At 37.2% G+C, this 19,679-nt stretch overlaps 1 protein-coding gene across 3 annotated transcripts in view; it reads right to left on the bottom strand.

Annotated features, from left to right (window-relative positions):
• LOC129725653 (1-phosphatidylinositol 4,5-bisphosphate phosphodiesterase gamma-1) overlaps positions 1-19,141 on the bottom strand; it is a 603,559-nt gene extending 584,418 nt beyond the window's left edge. For all 3 annotated transcript variants that reach the window (XM_055681705.1, XM_055681704.1, XM_055681706.1), the window contains exons 1-3: positions 18,860-19,141; positions 18,132-18,333; positions 17,590-18,071 (exon numbers count right to left, since the gene is read on the bottom strand). In XM_055681705.1, coding sequence (XP_055537680.1) covers positions 17,590-18,071; positions 18,132-18,333; positions 18,860-19,003 — 828 coding nt within the window. In that variant the 5' untranslated portion in view covers positions 19,004-19,141. The remainder of the gene's footprint in view (positions 1-17,589; positions 18,072-18,131; positions 18,334-18,859) is intronic.
• Positions 19,142-19,679: the final 538 nt, after the last annotated feature.

Genomic DNA, 19,679 nt, shown 5'->3' with positions numbered 1-19,679 from the left:
TTGAATTGCTCCAAATTTGTTATTTTATAGTCGTTCAGCTTCGACATCATGTATCCCCACACGAAATAATCCAGTGGATTCAGATCCGGAGACGACGGAGGCCATTCATTCTTCGAAATGAAATCTGTCAAGCTTTCCTCACACCACGCCTGAACAACCTTTGCGGTGTGGGATGGGGCGCCATCTTGCTGGAAGCAGTAGTAATCGTCTTCAAACAATAGTTCAGCTTGAGGCAGAACATTTTTATTGAAAACCGTGTCCAGGTAGTACACTGCGTTGATTTTGACCCCTTTATCGAGAAAAATAAGAGGCAGTTTACCTCTCTTGCAAATGGCTCCCCAAACCATCACCGACGTCTTACTTTGAAACCGGGAAACGTTCAGCTTGTCCGCAGGAGCTTGCTGGAGGCTCACACTCCAAACTCGATCATTTTGGCGATTGACTGTTTGCTCCAAAACGAACAGCTTCTCGTCCGAAAAAATAATCTCGTCATCTGCGCGCCAACCGAGCAACTCCCGCGACCGTTGGTACCTCTTGTCCTTTGTAGCTTTGGTAACCCCATGAACCACCTGTTTTTTGTACGGTGTAAGTTTTAAATCCTTGCGCAGAAGCAGGCGGATTGATTCTCGGTTCATTTTAAGGTTCCTGGCTAGCTTCCGTGCAGATTGGGCGGGATTCCGGCGAATCCGGTCTCGTATAATCTTTTTCAGCCTTGGAGTTCTCACAGACCTTGGTCGTCCAGATCCCTGTCCCCCTCCCTGTCCCCCTCCCTGTGCCTTGTCCTCGGTGCCTCCGGTCTCTAGGTACCGATTTATGGTCCGGTACACGAATTTCCGGTTGATTCCGAGCGGTTTTAGGTGTTTGAATATGTGTCCGGGTTTGTACCCTTTCACATATTCAGCGATAACAGCTGCTCTTAACTCTGCCATGGTTCACAACTCGATGTAAACATACTGCAACGTGTAGGCTACATGCGACCCCAAACAAGCGTGACTGGCCTTTTTTGTCACCGTGTATGTATGTATCAAACCTGTTAGTCCACATTTTTTAAATCTCGTCATTCAATTCTCTCTTCAAACATCATTTTTTAATCTTACTGGTACGTTACTCGTTATAATCATACTCCTCTAAAAAGTTTCAGAGAGTTTTTTTTTAGAGATGAAGGAAACGTCGAATCATCTGTTAGCGTCTTTTACAAAATTCTGTACAACATCATCTCTCAAGAGATTCCATTCAAGAAAAAACGACGCCACGCTAACACTAAACATCCAGTCTGGTTTAACAAACAAATAAAAAATTTGAAAAACCGCAAACAAAAAGCCCACAAAATTTTCAACAAACACAATAGCAGTGCAAATCTAGCAATTTACTTGGAAATATGTGATCAACTGAATTTTGCAATCAGTGATGCATTTGAAGAATTCAATGCAAAAACTGAACTAGAAATTAAGTCTTGTCCAAAGAACTTCTTCAATTACGTCAAAACAAAACTAAAATCAGACAATTTTCCATCAATAATGCAACTCGATGAACATGTTGGTGATAATTCGGAGAAAAATTGCAATCTCTTTGAAAAATTTGTCCAGGAAATCTATACCACATTTTCCGAAGAAAATCGCGACCGCGATTATTTAGCATTTTATCCAGAATATCCAAGAAACATTGGTGTCAACCAACTTCAGGTACAGGATGTTTTGCAGGGTCTGAGAAATTTAGACCCTTCCAAAGGACCTGGACCTGACGGAATACCTCCAGCACTCATGAAAAATCTTTCGAAGGAACTTACATCTCCTTTGTTCTGGCTGTTCAATATGTCGTTGTCAACTGGAGTCTTCCCAAATATATGGAAAAGCTCATTTTTAGCGCCTATTTTCAAATCTGGGCGTAAATCTGACATACGTAATTATCGTGGAATCGCTATTATCTCTTGCATACCTAAACTCTTTGAGGCAATTGTCAATGAAATGATATTTGCTCAAGTCAAAAATCGAATAACTGACAAACAACACGGCTTCTTCAAAGGCCGCTCTACATCCACAAATTTGCTTGAATTCGTAGATTACTCAATGAATGCAATGGATAATGGGAACCATGTTGAAGCTCTTTATACAGACTTTAGCAAAGCATTTGATCGTATTGACATACCAATGCTACTTTTTAAACTGCAAAAAATTGGAATTGAGTCTGGTCTCCTGAAGTGGCTTGAATCATATTTAACAAACAGGCAACAAATAATAAAATTTAATGGAAAAAAGTCAAATCCCATTCAAGTTACTTCAGGTGTTCCCCAAGGCTCCCACTTAGGACCACTTCTTTTTATTTTGTACTTAAACGACATTTCCTTCATCCTCAAAAATATTAAAGTTCTAATATATGCCGACGACATGAAGCTGTTTTTGGAAATAAAAAGTCAAGAAGACATCAATGTATTTCAGAATGAAATCCACACATTTTACATCTGGTGTAAGAAAAGCCTACTTGAATTAAATGTAAAAAAATGCAATGTAATATCCTTTAGCAGAAAACTAACAACGCCCAAAATCGTAATTGCATTAGGGGATCAGAATGTGAAGAAATGTGATAAAGTTAGGGATTTAGGAATAATCTTAGATTCTAAACTTAATTTCATCGACCACTATAACACTATCATACACAAGGCAAACAACATGTTAGGGTTCATCAAACGCTTCTGCTACAATTTTCAAGACCCGTACACTATCAAAACTTTGTATATTGCCTATGTGAGGTCAATACTGGAATACTGTAGCATTGTGTGGTCTCCTCGTCCTGGCGTACATGAAGAACGAATAGAATCAGTACAAAAGCAATTTCTACTATATGCTCTTCGTAAGCTAGGTTGGACCGCACATCGTCTTCCGTCATATGAAGCACGCTGCATGTTGATTGACATTCAAACATTAAAAGAACGGCGAGAGTACGCGATGGCTTCATTTGTAAACGATATCGTTTCGCAGAACGTTGACTCAGCAGTACTACTTTCTAAATTGAACTTTTATGCACCCATTCGACAACTTCGACACCGTAGTTTATTTGCTCCTAACCATCATCGTACGGAATACGCAAAAAATGGACCTATAAATAGTATGATGAATTCTTATAATCAGCACTGCGAAGCCATTGACTTTACGATGTCCCGGTATAAACTAAAACAGTATTTCAAGCAACGTTGCTAAACGAGCGAGAAGCATAACATAGCCACTCCTTTCTGCTTGAGAATGAGATGTGTGCTACGCTTCTCCAGTCGTTCGCACACACACCTTCGAGACACTCTTTATTATTCACGCACTTGCCAGAGCAGCAGCCAGCATACAACCGCTCGCAAATTCTCTTCTATCTTTTTACTCACGCCGAGTACGCGAGTACTCGAATAAGAGTACTTGACTAGGAGTGCTTGAAAAAATGTGCCCGAATACGAAAATGCTTCGTTCACCGACTCACGCATGCGGTTTGTCAATCGCTGAACTGATGCCAAGTAGTTTTGTATCGTGCACCGACAGCCGAAAGTGGGGTGATAAATCGCATGCTTGAACGTGTAGGGTATCGGAATACCTACTCGCAGTGATGCCACATTTTTATCTGTATTTCGAATCTCAGGAACGCGTAACATATAAATATAATGAAAACTCCAACACGCTCGATAGCATTTGAGTTCATTTTCGATTTTCAACTACCTATGTCGAGAAGTTTATTTCGCGACCTCATGAAAACCAAAAAAAAACTGTATAGTTCTGTACTATTTCTAGAAAATCTGTAATTTGTATATACAGATATCTGTATGAAAAACACACAAAAAATCTGTATAAGTACTGATAAATCTGTATATGTGGCATCCCTGCCTACTCGTCGAAATATTCTTTTTGCCACTCTGCTTCGTCGTGCCTTGTCACTCCGTATCGTCATAATGCGTCTTGACGGTCTTGACAATCACCTCCGCTGGTTGTGCTCGCGAGAAAGGGAGGTACACGCGAGTGGGAAAGTACACGAGCGAGAGTGTGTGCGAGAAAACTCGCAAGCAGCAACGCTCGGTAGTGTGAAATGAAAAAAGTAAAAGAGAACGAGAAACAGTGCGACAGGAGTATCTCTAGTGTGAGATTTTGGTAGCGGCGAGAACGCCACTTGGAGTATCGCATGCTTTTTGCGAGCGAGTTTAACAACGCTGAAGTCCTTGAGGCTGAGGACACAAAATTAATTTGATTTATGTTCGTGTATAGTTTAGAAATTATTGTAACCAGTCTACATATATGATTGACGAAATAAATAAATAAATGAGGATAGGAGAGAAAAAATCAGTGATACGAACATTTAGCATTTATAAATATGGTTTTTCGAACTTTTTTTTTTCAGCATTATTCCTAAACATCGGCGCAGTAAGGGTTTTGATTTACAATGAACTTTAGCAGGGTGTCGAAAACCTGGAAAATCAGGAAATGTCAGGGAATCCATTTTTCGATCAGGGAAATCAGGGAACATCAGGAAAAATTGAATTTTTTTCAACCGAAACGCGATTATTTTTTGAACGACTCTCTAGGGCAAAAAATGATTTTTTAGTGTAAAAGGTTAATTCGCGACCTCTACGGTTCGGTTTCATATCAAATTGAACACATTTTTCGCTGGGATTTCAGAGTTGCGTTAATCTACGTTGCACTTTTTTTGTGTCGAATGCTGAAAAATATCAAGGAAATTGATGTTATATGCGTCATTCCATGTCAAGTGATCAGGCAACGATGCAACGACCCTCTCCGATTCACTTCAAAAAGAATAAAATGACTTGTTTTATGTGGAAATTGTAAAATCCAGAGTTTTGGATCAATCGGACAACCCCTCTCCAATTGCGGGGCTCTCCATTTTTGTATTTTTTGACAAAAAATTATTTTCCATGTTTTGGAAAAACATCATATCTCAGAGACCGTAAGTGCTACAGACAATATTAGATATTCTTTTCAAAGGTTATTAAATTTACAATCGAATGGCATCATCAGAAACAGGGTTGCCAATATTGATATTTTTACGTTTAAAACTAAAACTTCGTTTATCTCAAAACACCCCCATTTTTTTTAAATCTGATGTCACCGATGTGTTCAGCGGAGAATTTTACATAAGAATCACCTATCTACAAAATGCAATATGCGCTGTTGCGGAGATATTCAACTTTTAAGATAACGAGCTCGGTAAATTCCAACAATACGACTACAAATGCGATAAGCCTTATTAAAACGCATCCCAAATTAAATCACAGCTTCGAATCTCAAAAACTGGTTTCTCATATTCTGCTTGATGGTACCTGAATTAACAGTCATTAAAGAACAACGTGCGTTTCATAAATTATATTTATTTAACAAGTTTGTCAGGAACTAACGTTTGATTTTCGTAGTACGTGACGAATTTTGTTTAACTTTTGGAGTTAAATTGAAATAGGTACTCGATCAGTCTTCATTAAAATAGTAGCGTCAGCTTGAGGTGTCGCCGAATGCATTCCTCAGATCCCTGGAACAGATTAAACTGAATCGAACCTGGCAGCACTGACAACTGGCAGATTTTATCGCTCGTTTTATTGCAAATTCGAAATTTTTCTTTGAGGAGCCGAACCATTTCCTCTCCAGCACTTTCTATACCTTCATTTTGCTGACTAGAAACAGCCTCAAAAGAATTTTTAAAAGCTTTTGATGCCTTGAGCATTTTTTCTCCACTGTATTTATTCGATCGTTTGACCTTCGACTCACTAATGGGTGATTGCCCAAGAGATTGCAAAACCGTGTTAAGGCAAACCAGCTGTGTCTTTACTATTATAGTATAATACTACTTGTATTAAAATAGGTTCAAAACAATTTCCAATGAACCAAAACAATTATGACATCGCTGAAGTAAGCTAATCATTTCATTTCCAACATTTTCATGTTGTAAAGAATATAGTTTTAAGAATCCTCTTACTCAGCTCATGCGGAGTTTCCAATTCTTCAGCTAAATGATCCAACTCACCAGTATCTACAACAAGGAAATAATGAATGTTAACTATACCTAATGCTTGTAACATTTATACTGAATGCTACACCTGTTTCCTGATCCATCATTCTATCTTGCGAATTAAAATTTGGGGGTGTTTTGAGATAAACGAAGTTAAAGTTTTTAAACGTAAAAATATCAATATTGGCAACACTGTTTGCAAAATCTGATGATGCCATTTGATTGTAAATTTAACAACCTTTTAAAAGAGTGTCTAATATGTGTCTCTGAGATATGATGTTTTTCCAAAACATGTAATATTTTTTGTTAGGAAATACAAAAATGGAGGGCCCCGCAATTAGAGGGGGTCGCCCGATTGACTTAAAACTCTGGATTTTTCAGTTTCGATCTAAAACAAGTCATTTTATTCATTTTGAAGTGAATCGGAGAGGGTCGTTGCATCGTTGCCTGATCACTTGACATGGAATGACCCATATGTAATTCAGGGAACATCAGGGAAAATCAGCAAAATTGCTTTCAAAATCTTTTTCGCCACCCTGTTTAGTTTCCAAAGTTCATGTTCAAAAGTTTTTGACAAAAAAAAAAACAAAATTCAAATGTTCTCAACACAAATAAGCTATACATTAGCGTGGGACGAAAAATTAAGTCAGCTCCAAGGCTTAGTTTCCATACGATTTGTATGGAATAATCCACGTTACTAAACTTATTCTCTAGAAATGTTCAGTTTGCTCTTATAAATATATCGATACACGATAATTGCAGGAAAAACTCTTCTGAGGACTGCAAGGCGCTACGATGCTTGTAGAAACCATGCTTAAATCAATAATTTTTAATAGTTTTTTTTCGGCTCGGATTTAGTTCTCACGGCGCGGATCTTCAAACCCCGTGGCGCGGATTTTGCGGGTTCAAAATCGAGATTTCTGTAACAACAAGTTCCTTGCGAAAAAAGCAATTCAGTCTGCACATCAAGGTCATGTGGGAATAGGTTCAACAAAACGAATACTGCGAGAATGTTTCTGGTGGCCGGGGATGTCCAAAGAAGTGGAAATGTTTTTGAAGCACTGTGAAACATGCCTTCGTCTATCCAGAAAAAATCCACCCATTCCATTGAGTAGCCGAGAACTTCCGAATGGCCCTTGGCAAATTCTCCAAATCGATTTTTTTTACAGACAAAGAATTTGGTCATGGAGAATTTTTGGTAATCGTAGACACGTATTCGCATTCGGAGAGCACAAACGAAGCAATCAACAAAATTTTTACGACATGGGGACGACCTTTTGTTATCCAAAGTGACAATGGTCCACCTTTTCAACGCAATAAGTTTGTAGCGACATGGGAAGCCAAAGGAATAAAGATTAGAAAATCGATTCCATTGAGTCCGCAATCCAATGGAGCTGTAGAGCGACAAAATGAAGGTATCAAACGAGCTTTGGCTTCATCTAAGTTGGACAACCAGTGCTTTGTAAAGGATCGCAAGTTGACTGTTAAAAACGAATGCGATCGCTTTCCGCAGTCAACTTGTCTGCTCGGCATAGTACAGCGATCGCCCGGAGAAAGAGCAGTCAAAGTGGAATTGAACATTTTTTAGTTCCTAGGTGGCGGTCATTCGCTATGGCAGCGCTCGTTTATTTCGTTCAATCTTTCATTATGTATACGTTCAAGGCACAAAGTGAATAGGGCAGTTGGTACCGTTTCTACAGCTTCGCTGAGTTGCGGGCCGGCGAAGTCGGCACCGAAGGCGGGTAGTTAAGAATGAAATAACTTTTGGTCGCTTGCGCGGCAATTAACACACGTGATTTACTATTTCCTAATTGTGTGCTTTGCATCTGAGGTGGATGGCCTTTAGATTTAATGTACAAATATACTAAAGGCTGTTCATTAACACACGGTAGGGCGAACCGCCTACGCAGCGCAGGCCGCGCCAGTATGTTTTTAGCCTCACAGTTTTTCGTGAAGGTGTAAAAGAAATCATATTTTCTAATCAATATTTTGTACCGTAAAACGGGGTATCATTGATCAGCGGGGTAACATTGATCAGTTTTACCCTTCTCATTAATAGTTGAAATAAAACTGCCCCGTGATTACTTTTGCTAAATTTGAGTAAAACATCTTAGTCTTGTGTCATTCGAGATCTGAACAATATTGCATTGTTTGAAATTTTTTATTGTTTTGATAACCAAATTTTAAAATCAATTTGATCGTTATATTTCTTACTCTCAGTAAGTGCCAAGAAAGCACTTTATACTAGTCGAATGTTAAACATTTCGTATTCATTGACATGTTTTCCAAATCCGTTATCTAATTTTCTCAATCAACTAGAAAAAAATTTATGGAAATCTATGACATTTATAATTAATTAATTTATATATGTTGAGAAAGTCCAGTTTTATGCTCTAACCAGACATCATCCTGGTCTACGCCAGGATGCTGCCTTGGCTAGAGCATAGAACGTAAGAGGCTAGAGCTGGCCTATTGATACTTCCGTTGTTGGAAAGGCCTTGCATATATGATCAACATACGTTTTCTGAACACAAACATTTTACAACGATTGCTGACTTACAAAATACTTCTGGCACATTTCGCAACGTTTACGTTTTTCATCATCGAAAGGTGAAATTACATATGGCATAAAAATGACTCGCAGTATGCCGCGGCTAGGTGCAAGGACAGGACTATCCTCCGCAATGAGAGCAGTCAAGGAGAACGTGATGTCAATCCGGAAAGCGTCTCTAAACATGTTATCAAAGCAATATCTGACATTTTTAGTTCAAAAAAGTTTCAAAACAATTCAAAATTGACACCGATCAAAGTTACCCCAAATAAGGAAACAACGACGAAAAACAAATGTTTTAATGTTCAAGATTTTCGAAGGGCTTTAAAAACTAACTTCTCAAGTTCTAAGGATGCCAATACTACTAGTACTAAAAATATGACAACTGTAATTTCAGTTGTAAAATATATAAATACACAGGGGTTTTTTTTACGCGGTTGGTTGTACCGCGTTGAAAAAATCCGCGTATAAAAAACCGCGTAATTTTAAAAAACTCCATTCAATAATAAGATCCGATTAAAAATAATGGCACGTAAGTAAATATAAACTTGAAAAATGATATAAAAATGGTAACGAAACACACAAAATAAGTTTTTAGTGCTTCTAAAATGAAAATTCATTGAAGAACATGACAATAACTTTTTTATAATAATTTTGCTACATGTTTAAGCTTTCGTTTCGGAAGTAAATTGCAACGACCCTGACTCGTATCGTTGTAAAATTATTAATGTATTTTTGTTTCTTCTTCCCGAATCAACGGAAATTGCCTATTTTTGATAATAACAGCAAATATATTAAAAATATGAATTATTTAGATTATTAAAACAGAATATCTTATTGTCATGAACCATACGATTGATTTTTACTTTATTGGATTCACTTATACTGAACTTATTTCGCGTAATAATAATCGTCACTGTGCTACAGCGATTTAGAACTTCTGAAGTAACCTATTGTAGGTTGTAGGTCTTGTTGAGTATAACATTCGCTTATACTAGAAATTTTACAAACACCCTCAAAATCTGAAGTTAGGGTCAAAATACGGTTTTCTGGACCTCAGCGCATATAATATTTTTTAACTCAGTCATTTATCAACCGATTTTTAATATTTAAGCAGTTTTAGAAGGGGATAAAATATACTATAATTTTGAAAGTATTTTCAATTCCGAATCAAATGAAAGTATTTTGGTGAAAATCGGTTGATATTTGGCTAAGTTATATATATTTTTTAGAAAACCAGTATTTTTGGCTTCTGTCGTACAATTATTTCACGGAGATACAAATGATAAAAAAAAATGCAAGAACTTTTGATGTGACTTAGTGTGGGTTATATTAGATCAATGATCTAATTTATCAGCCAATAGGCTTTTACTTAGTATAAGTCTGGTCTTCTTCAATCAGTTATTAAAAACTATCTTTAGATTTAATCTTCTTAATTGTCTCCGTACGTACTCGTTCACGGCTCAAATCAGAAAGCTCTTATATTCGGTCTTTTCATGCTATCATTTACCGAGAGCGAGAAGTCTCTCGCATCGATTGGTTTTAGTACAATTTGTTATTTTTACATGTTTAATTTAAATAACTAAACTATCAGTATATAACAGGTTATAGTTTAAGTCACTTGCGCGTTTACTTCAAGTTTTTCAAAAAACCCCAAAAATTATAAGTTAAGGTCAAAAACCTGCTTTTTACCTTAGCTTACATTTTTATGTTTAATTCGGTTATTTTCCAACCAATTTTTTATATTTTGGCTGTTTTGGATAGGCGAAAAATAGAAACTTTGAAAAATATAAATATGTTTAAGCAGTTTACCTATATGTGATGAATAGTTTTAAAATAAATAAGATGATTCATAATTAATAAAATAAGATGATTTATATTTTTTTTCAAATTTTACCTGTATGTGACAAATAGTATGTTACACTCAACAAGACCTATAACCTACACTAGGTCACTTCAGAAGTTCTTGCATTTTATTTTCTTTTGTAGCACAGTGTAATCCGCGTTATGTCAAAAAAAAACCGCGTAAAAATAATCCGCGTTATTGTGAAAATCGCGTATAAAAAACCACATAAAAAAACCCGCGGAAAAAAAACCCCCAGCGTACTCACGAAAAAGTGAAAAAACTGATCAATGTTACCCCGTTTTACGGTATATACCCACCTAATTGTGTTGTTGCGAGCACGAGTGGTTGATTTTTCTTTAAATGCTGTTAATCAATTTACTTTGATTATTGAATTTCATAGATTCAACTGCACTAATGCAGTGCAGAGCATGCAACAAAACGAGACGATCAAAAGAATTGGAATTTTGTATTAAAACGTAATTGAATTTGGATACGACGGCCATGTAGCATGTACCACTTTCACTCTATGAAAAAACAACGGATACAAACGTTGCGAGCTATTTATTTAAAATATATATATTTAAAACTTATTCCAACCACAAATCGTAATTTTGACAACAATGCGAATGTTAAGCATCGTTTCGGAGTTCTCTCGCTACGCCTCAAACGTAAGAATGCTTTAGATTGATTGACTGTTTTTTCGGTCGATCATGAACATAAACGAAGAACGGAATGGTAATGCAGACAGAACGTTGTACGAAGTTTCCCGAACGGCCTTGAATACCGAGGCCGTGCTCCTTTTGCGGAAACAACGCACGCAGCCTGTTGCATATTCGTGAATATTGAAGACTGATTGACTGTTTTTTCGGTCGATCATGAACGCAAACGAAAAGTGGTATGTGAATGCCGGCAGACGGTTTTATGACGGACATGAAAGACAAAGCGGCGGTCCTTTTGCGGAAGCAAACGTTGCCCGCAGCTCGTTCCACATTCGCTCTGCTTTAAACCGTTCTTTGAAATTGGACATGCTGCAGATACAAGTTGAAAATGAGCGAAGGATCGCACAAAAAGGAAAGCATGTAACTGAACGAGAAAACGTTCAAGCGTCTTTTTAGAAAAGGATTTTTCAAAGCTCTGATTGCATACGCGTAGGCGTATAACAATCTGCACTGTTTCAATATAATTGCGGAGTCGCTTTTCTGCTTAGCTGTATGCGACTCCGGCTTAGGTGTGGAAATAGAAAGAGGTGGGGTCATGAGAAAAGGTGCACGCTGCTAGCTTTGCTTGCAGCGCTTTGGAATTCATGAGGTGACGAAAAATCGGGTTGAGTAAGGTTTGGGTTGTATCTCATATGACTACATGCAACTTGGTTAATTCTCAAGTGGTTGGCATGTAGGCATGGGAATCAGGATTTGTGGTGAAACATGGTTTTAGGAATTTGACTGACTTGGTAGGATTTCTTAAGTGCTTTGCATATGGTCAGTATCATATGCAGCACTTGTGTGGGAAATCATTTGTTGCCAATGAAGATGTTTTGACGATCCAGCCCGTGGGAATATATTTTCCGGGTCTGTTGGAAAGTCGTTAGAAATTTGGGATTGTGGTAACCTTATAGTGTCAGGCTACACAATACTTTCTCATATGAAAAAATCATTTACAGTAGAAAACCGACAATTTGACAACAAAAAAATAATTTTGGCCGTAAATCTTAATTTTCCGACCATTGTGCATCGGAACGGAACTTGAAATGAAGGTGACGTCTAAACCCATCCGGAACCGCCTGATTGATTGTAAATACCGTGCACGTACTGTCGTGATTCGCAGCTAACGACCTGACACATTTGCCGGTCTTCTTTTCTCGCTGCTGCTGTTCTTCTGGATCCATCTGGAATGTACTGCTTCTTCAATGGGATGTTGTGTCTCACTCGAAATTTGTCTCAAGAATGAGCACGCAAGTGCAGGTAGCTCTTATTTATACCATACACAAACCTTCAACAACCACCAAGCATCGATTATCATTTCACCCAATCAGCGTCACGAAAACGATTTCCCCTCCGTGAGCCGTCGAGAAGACGTCAAACAAAAACACGAGTAACATTTCAAAAGGGCTAAATTCTGAATAACAAGAATTTAAATTTACATTTTATTTTTGTTTTTAAAGGGTATTGCATTTTTATTTATCGCTAACTCCAATACATTCTACATTCCACTCCACCTCTACTCTTAAAAAAAAACCTGAAACACTGTTTCGCGTCTTTCTAGTTGGTCTTTTGGTTCCAGTTTCACCAATTGTTTAACCATCCGGGTTCGCCACAGAAGGCAGAATCACGAAAGGCAGAATCATGAAAGGCAGAACTCTATGACCGTTCACACAAGGCAGAATATTTCAAAAGGCAGAACTTCGAAAGGAACGAAAGGCAGAATCACTGGTAGCAGAACCTGACTCACGATAGCCAAGTGCGTGATGGCAAATTGGTGCGAATCCTGGTCACGGTATCAAAGCTGCTCCTCTACATCTATTATTTAATATTATTTGGTAACCAGACATAATAACTGGTCACACAGAAATGACCAGTATTGATGGGAGGTGCAAATCAAGCCTGATTATTAGATCCGAACGCGCAAACTGGTTTGACTTAGGTTCTTAAGACTCTCACGGCATCGTGGAGAGTAATTTTTCGATGTTAGGTATAACTTACACTAGTCTCAACGGCTTGTTGGTTATAATTAACATAAAACAATTCATGCGGCGACGACGCATAATCGAGGGCAAGGAACCGAGGCGGCACAAAGCCGCCGTGGTTCCCGCGGTCCAAGCCGGCCGCCGACCCGCCGTCGGAAGCGGCGGCCTCTCGCATACAAACAACTGATCTACTGGTTTTCTAGGATTATTCAAACAGGTTTTCTATCCCTTAGTTAAGTCCAAACGAGCGGTAGCGAGTAAGGACAGCATGCACCTGGACAATAGAGTCGGCCAAAGGCCGCGAATGTGTGTTGTTAAAGAGAAAATAGATCATATTTTGATTCTGCTATTCGTTATTCTGCCTTATGAAATATTCTGCCTTTCGTAATTCTGCTGTTCGTGATTCTGCCTTTCGTGATTCTGCCATTTGATTTTCTGCCTTTCGTAGGAGACCCAACCATCCTGTTCACAGGAAATTGCGAAGGTAAGAAATATAAGAGTCTCCACTTCAACTTCTACTCGAAAATGTTGTACAAAAGCATATTATCAAATCGTTTAGATTTTCTTGTCTTTCTTCTCGGTCTATTAGCTTCAGCTTCGTCGACTATGTCATGGTGTTCGAGTGCAAGTTCTTGAGCTTTTTTGACTGTTTGACCATCAAAAACTATAGCACGGTTTCCATGGTCTGGTTCTGCAGGTCCTTCATTTTGTGAACAATCACTTGTCCGATTGTCAAAATTCTCCGCGAAATTTTCCAATGTTCTCTTGGCATCTTGTACATTCCGTGAATACAGCACACCCCTTTCGCTTTGCACAACAATTTTTGCTCTTTCTCTTGCCACGATGGCAGATTTTTCATTCCAAAACGTAGAATCGGACTTGAATCTTTTGTGTTGAGCCAAGAATACTACATCTCCAATATTCAAGTCTGATGTTTTGGCCCCTCGTTTAGCGTCCGCATACTGCTTGCTTTCTAATTTCGAATATGCATCATTCTCTCTTACATCATCACGATCGACACTGTATTGTGAATCTGCGGTCCACAAGCATGGAAAAGTACCCCTAAATTTCCATCCTACTAATAGCTCGAACGGGGTTAGTCCGAATCTTGAAAGTGGTCGCACTTTGTTATGAATATGGATATATTTTCCAAGTGCCAGTTTTCAGTTCGTGAGAATTGGACGCATTCAAGCTACCACTACACAAGTCCATACCATGACAAATTATTGCCGTTGGCCACGCCTAGTTAGATAAAGCAAGATTATTCAGACTAATACACTGTAGGAGAAAGTTTAGAATGTATTGGGTAAAAGTTAGAGATTAAGGGAACATACTTAAATGACGTAGCATTTTTTCACGATTTTTAAGCCCCCCCTCCCCCCTCGTAGCATTTGGTCACAAAAACTAAACCCCCCTTGAAAAAAAAACGTAGCATTCGATAAACTCCCCCCCCCCTCCACTTCTGAAAAAACGTACAAAAATACAAGTACGGTCAGGTTTTTTTCGGCGGATTTTTGAATTAACGCGGATTTTTTTACGCGGATTTTTGAATTAACGCGGTTTTTTAAAAGCTACAAAAAATCAACGATTTTTGTATTCAAAACAGATTGTGTGTTTGGAAATCCAAGTGATTGTTTATGTAGCAGAGCTTTTAGAAGATTTTAGAATGCCACAGATAAAAACATTTCGACAGATCTCCCTGCAATACTTTGTGCAATGTTTTAGTGTATTTTTAGTATACATGTTCCCTGCAGAAAAATCAGTCTTTAAAAAAATGCTACGTTGATTTTACTACAACCCCCCCCTCCCCTATCCTTTGTCACAGCTGGTCACAAAATGATTATATCCCCCCTCCCCCCATAAATGCTACGTCATTTAAGTATGGTCCCTAAGAAGTGACTTAGAGTTAAGTTAAGTTTTAATAAATTAATCCCGTTTGGGACATGGAAGAAACAAGTTATATTTTTCAGTATCAGTCAATATCAGAATTGTAGTGACAAGGGGCTGTCCATAAACCACGTGAATTGAGGCATAACTCAGTTTTTTTTTCGAAACAATAAAACAAAAACCTCATCAGTGTATACAAACGAATAATTATACTAATTTTACGCATTCTCATTGTGTTCTGGACCAAATTGGTGTGATATATAGATAAAATATAGATATAGATAAAAAACTACCAAATCATGTGTTCAAAACTTCTTAAATATGAAATTCGCATTTTGTTAATTTTGGCCACTCCTTTATACGGAGACCGTCTTATGTGCGATGGCTACAGATGTGAGGAATGCATTTTTTTACGAATTTCAGTACTCGGCGGGCATTCCTAGAACTAGTTTTTTTCACCCTCGAGTTTCTGATTTCTTCTGGCATTTAACAGATTTTTTTAACTATATTCTGTAAGCAGTCAATGGTTTTTGATATTTTTTTAAAGTTTCACCTTCATTTTGTAGTTTTTGATCAGCCATGTTGTATTAGGGCTGAAATGTTTACAGTGACTCTTTATCGGTAAACAAAAAGCAAAATTATAAATCTAAGTTATGAAATATAAGTTTATCAATATAGACTTACTGTTTCCACTCACAAAAAACCGTAAATCGATTATTTTTAATAAGCAATTGTATTGACAGTCATGTCACGATGTATAGTTTACTTTACACCTATTATTTTTCCCACCTAAAATATTAGTCAATAAAACTTTTTTTCCAAAATACCATGGATTTTGACAGATAGCATTTTCCTGTTCATTGCTCATAATGTAAGCAATCTCGCACAGATAATTTTTATTTTCATTTTGCGGTAGATGGTGGGGCAGTTGGAGCCAAGTCTATCCAACCCCGATATTTAAGGAAGGATAATGGCTGACTGCCATTTGCGGGACTGTATGAAGATCAGAGTAGGAAGGCTACAACATAGGTATTTGACTGTCATGATCTCCCTTAGCTCCCAGCCGCCACCCGGAAGCACGCGCCCTGAAAGCTGAAACAACTTTGTAGCTCTATCTTGAAGGGTTCTGTAAAGCTATAAGAACCCAAGATTGGAGCTCAACCACCAAGCCCAGGGTGTAAGCAATCTCACACAGATATTGCGTTCAAATATGCCTTATACATGATAGGTTAAAATGCAGGTGACTTTATAAGCAATGCTCACACCTATTATTTTTTCCACCACTGTAGCAGTACAGTATCGCGGAAGACGGTGTTGTGACCGATCCGAGTCTGTCCGTCGAGTGCCTCCTGAAGGATGCCGTTGGCTGCTTCAAGAACGGCAGCCTTCCTGAGGTTAAAATTATCGACTGTAAGCAATTGCGATCTGTTGCCATAAAAGTAAAGTAAGTAAGTAATAGCGGTCTGTGTCGCTCGTCGGCGATAAAAAAGCATATTCTCCTTCAGATTCGTTTCGTGTTACGTTTGCCGGGTCTGCATTGCCAAGCCACGTCTTGATCCATCGGGCTCGTCTTCCTGTGCGCTCATTTGTAGCTCGTTTAATGAACTGCACCAATTGCAAGCAGTTAGGTCACACAGCCGCCTACTGCTGCAATAAGGCACGGTACGGTAAGTGTGGAGAGAACAATGCTGAGGATTCTTGTAGTGCGAATACTGGAAAATGTATCCACTGCGGGGAGAATCAGCATGAGCTTTCCGCATGCGCGGTGTACATGCAGCGCAAGGATAAATTAAAACGGTCTCCTAAACGGTCTTACGCTGATATGCTCAAAAAGACCACGACCACTTCTACATCGAACCCCTCTGATCTGTTGTCCTCTGATGAAACCGATTCTGACGATTTGCCAGCAGAAACATCTTACGCCAATCTTGGAAAGTCTAGAAAGAGGAAACATATTTTCTCTCCTAGGCTACCCGGAAAGGTCCCAAGATTTTCCAAAGCGGAATGAATTATACAACCAAAACAAAAAGTGCCACGGAAAAACCGAAGCAAACTCCTCCTGGGCTTGCAAATTTAAAGTCCTAGAAAAATTTACCTGAACTTTCAGTGATAAACATAGGTTTCGTTTTGTTAGAGTTATCGATGCTGTAGAGCATAAATGTATAGCCCATGTTGTAGACTTTTTGTGTGAGCTCATTTTTGAGCACCACATTTAGTCATAACATATTCAAAAGATGTAATTCGTGAGTGTCCACTAAAGGCAGACAGTGTGTGCAGCTGGAGAAGCGGAAAATAAGCGAACTAAAAATATGACAGACTTGGAAAAATATACCGCATTTTATAACGTTATCAAACGAAAATATTTATGTTTACGAAAAATGTATGTATGAAAATGAACGCAACTACTAATAATCAACGTGCATCACACTGTAAACATCAGCAGTTTTCGAAAGAGCAAGACGCGAACTGACAATGTTAGATGTTAGCCCAAAACTCCTGCAAATCCGAATGGTAAAAGACCGTTTGTTAAGCTCGGCTACATAAACTACTATCCGCTGCTTTTTGCGCAAAAATATAGCATGTTTGGACTTTATACATTCAATTGCATTATGCCGTGCCAATAACATATTGGAAACATACCTCTTGTATTTTTAAATATGGTTCCTGAACGTCTCGGATTGGATCTTGCACATATTCGCGAATGATACTTGAAACTTCTAACTCATTTGTTAAAGGATCATTTTGTTTTTCATTTAGAAACTTTTGAAATTCCTTTGATGTTATTGTCTGTACATTAATTCCAATATATTCCTGTATGCCCCTTTGAGCAGCCATTATTTTTTGATAGAGCCGAGCAAAATCATCAAATCCTAGCTCGTTGCGCCGGCGAGTATCTACTTCATGAAAAACTTCACTCAGTTTAGCTGTTGTCATTTTATAGTTGACTTTTGGAAAAAAAGATTTGAGTTCCTTCAAACTCACAGTATCACGCGAATTTTCCATTGCATAAAATTCCTTTCTCAGCCAACGTTCTACTTTCAACCAATAGGGAGCATTGACAGCATCTGCTACCATGTGCTTAAGACCTTTGATCCACATTTCACATTCTCTTTCCGAGAGCGCTAGAAAACATTAAATTAAATTAAGTATGGTATATTGTAATTTGATAATCACCAGCATACCTACAACCGACAGAGAGCGTAGTTTGAATTCGTTGCCGTAAAATATAATAAAGCATTTTCGGTGCTCGACTTTTTTTGCTTCCTCTGTCCATTTTTCGAAATCTTTGGAACCTCTCCCAATGCGAATTTCCTTTACTTCGCGAAGTTCAAATGCCCCTTCGAAATCAGCTCTATTGCTCTGCCCAGGTGGTGACCAAGTAACCTTAACATGATATATATACATATATATATATATATATATATATATATATATATATATATATATATATATATATATATATATATATATATATATATATATATATATATATATATATATATATATATATATATATATATATATATATATATATATATATATATATATATATATATATATATATATATATATATATATATATATATATATATATATATATATATATATATATATATATATATATATATATATATATATATATATATATATATATATATATATATATATATATATATATATATATATATATATATATATATATATATATATATATATATATATATATATATATATATATATATATATATATATATATATATATATATATATATATATATATATATATATATATATATATATATATATATATATATATATATATATATATATATATATATATATATATATATATATATATATATATATATATATATATATATATATATATATATATATTTAATAAAACTACCTGGTGTGTTTCTCTTTGTAACATCAAAGTTTTCATATCTGGTTTTCTCCGTGGGTAAAATTTCTGAATCAGTGTTCCACGCTCCAGGCTGCAGATGATTTGTTCCATCTCGCCCAATGCCGGATGATCAAAACTAAGGGTCATCTAAATAACTACACAACACAGAATACAAAATCACTTTTTGTGCTTTCACTCATGAGCAATCAGTTTAACAACAAATTAATTGGCGATTTACAACATTATTAGCATTTTGCGCAAGACCTGTTGTGACAATCAAAATCAGTGATGCCGAATGTTTTTTGAAAAATGTATACCGCTGCTCGAAAACTGCTAATATCTTACACTCAAAATATTTTTCACGATATTGTTACGTGAAATTTCCTGTACTTATTCATTTTCTGTCATGATTGCATGATTTATGTGACAAACATAACATCTACGTTAAAATCACATGCATACTATGTTTTATCACGTAGCATCTACGTCATCTTGGCAACGTCAAACAGTATGAAGTATCGCGTGAACTCTCCGTGCGAAAATACCCAGAAATCAAAATGGCGAGGCTGTTGTCTGATGTTGTCTTTGAACATGAAAGGAATTCCTCGATGACTTCCCAATGAGCTTCAGAAAAACCATAAGAATCCAACATCAAGATTTAACACAGCCTCAGTTCAAATTGCGAGGACTTTCCTGAACATAAACAGTTGCAGCTAACAGTGATTATCGCCAGCGAATGTCGCAATATCATTTTGCCATTTTGTATGTCGTTTAATTCATTTACGAATTGGGTTGTTTAGCTACTCACGGATTTCTGACTTTT

Source organism: Wyeomyia smithii, chromosome 2, assembly GCF_029784165.1.
Source record: "Wyeomyia smithii strain HCP4-BCI-WySm-NY-G18 chromosome 2, ASM2978416v1, whole genome shotgun sequence".
Taxonomy (NCBI): Eukaryota; Metazoa; Arthropoda; class Insecta; order Diptera; family Culicidae; genus Wyeomyia; species Wyeomyia smithii.
This window is presented reverse-complemented; position numbering and strand designations above follow the sequence as displayed.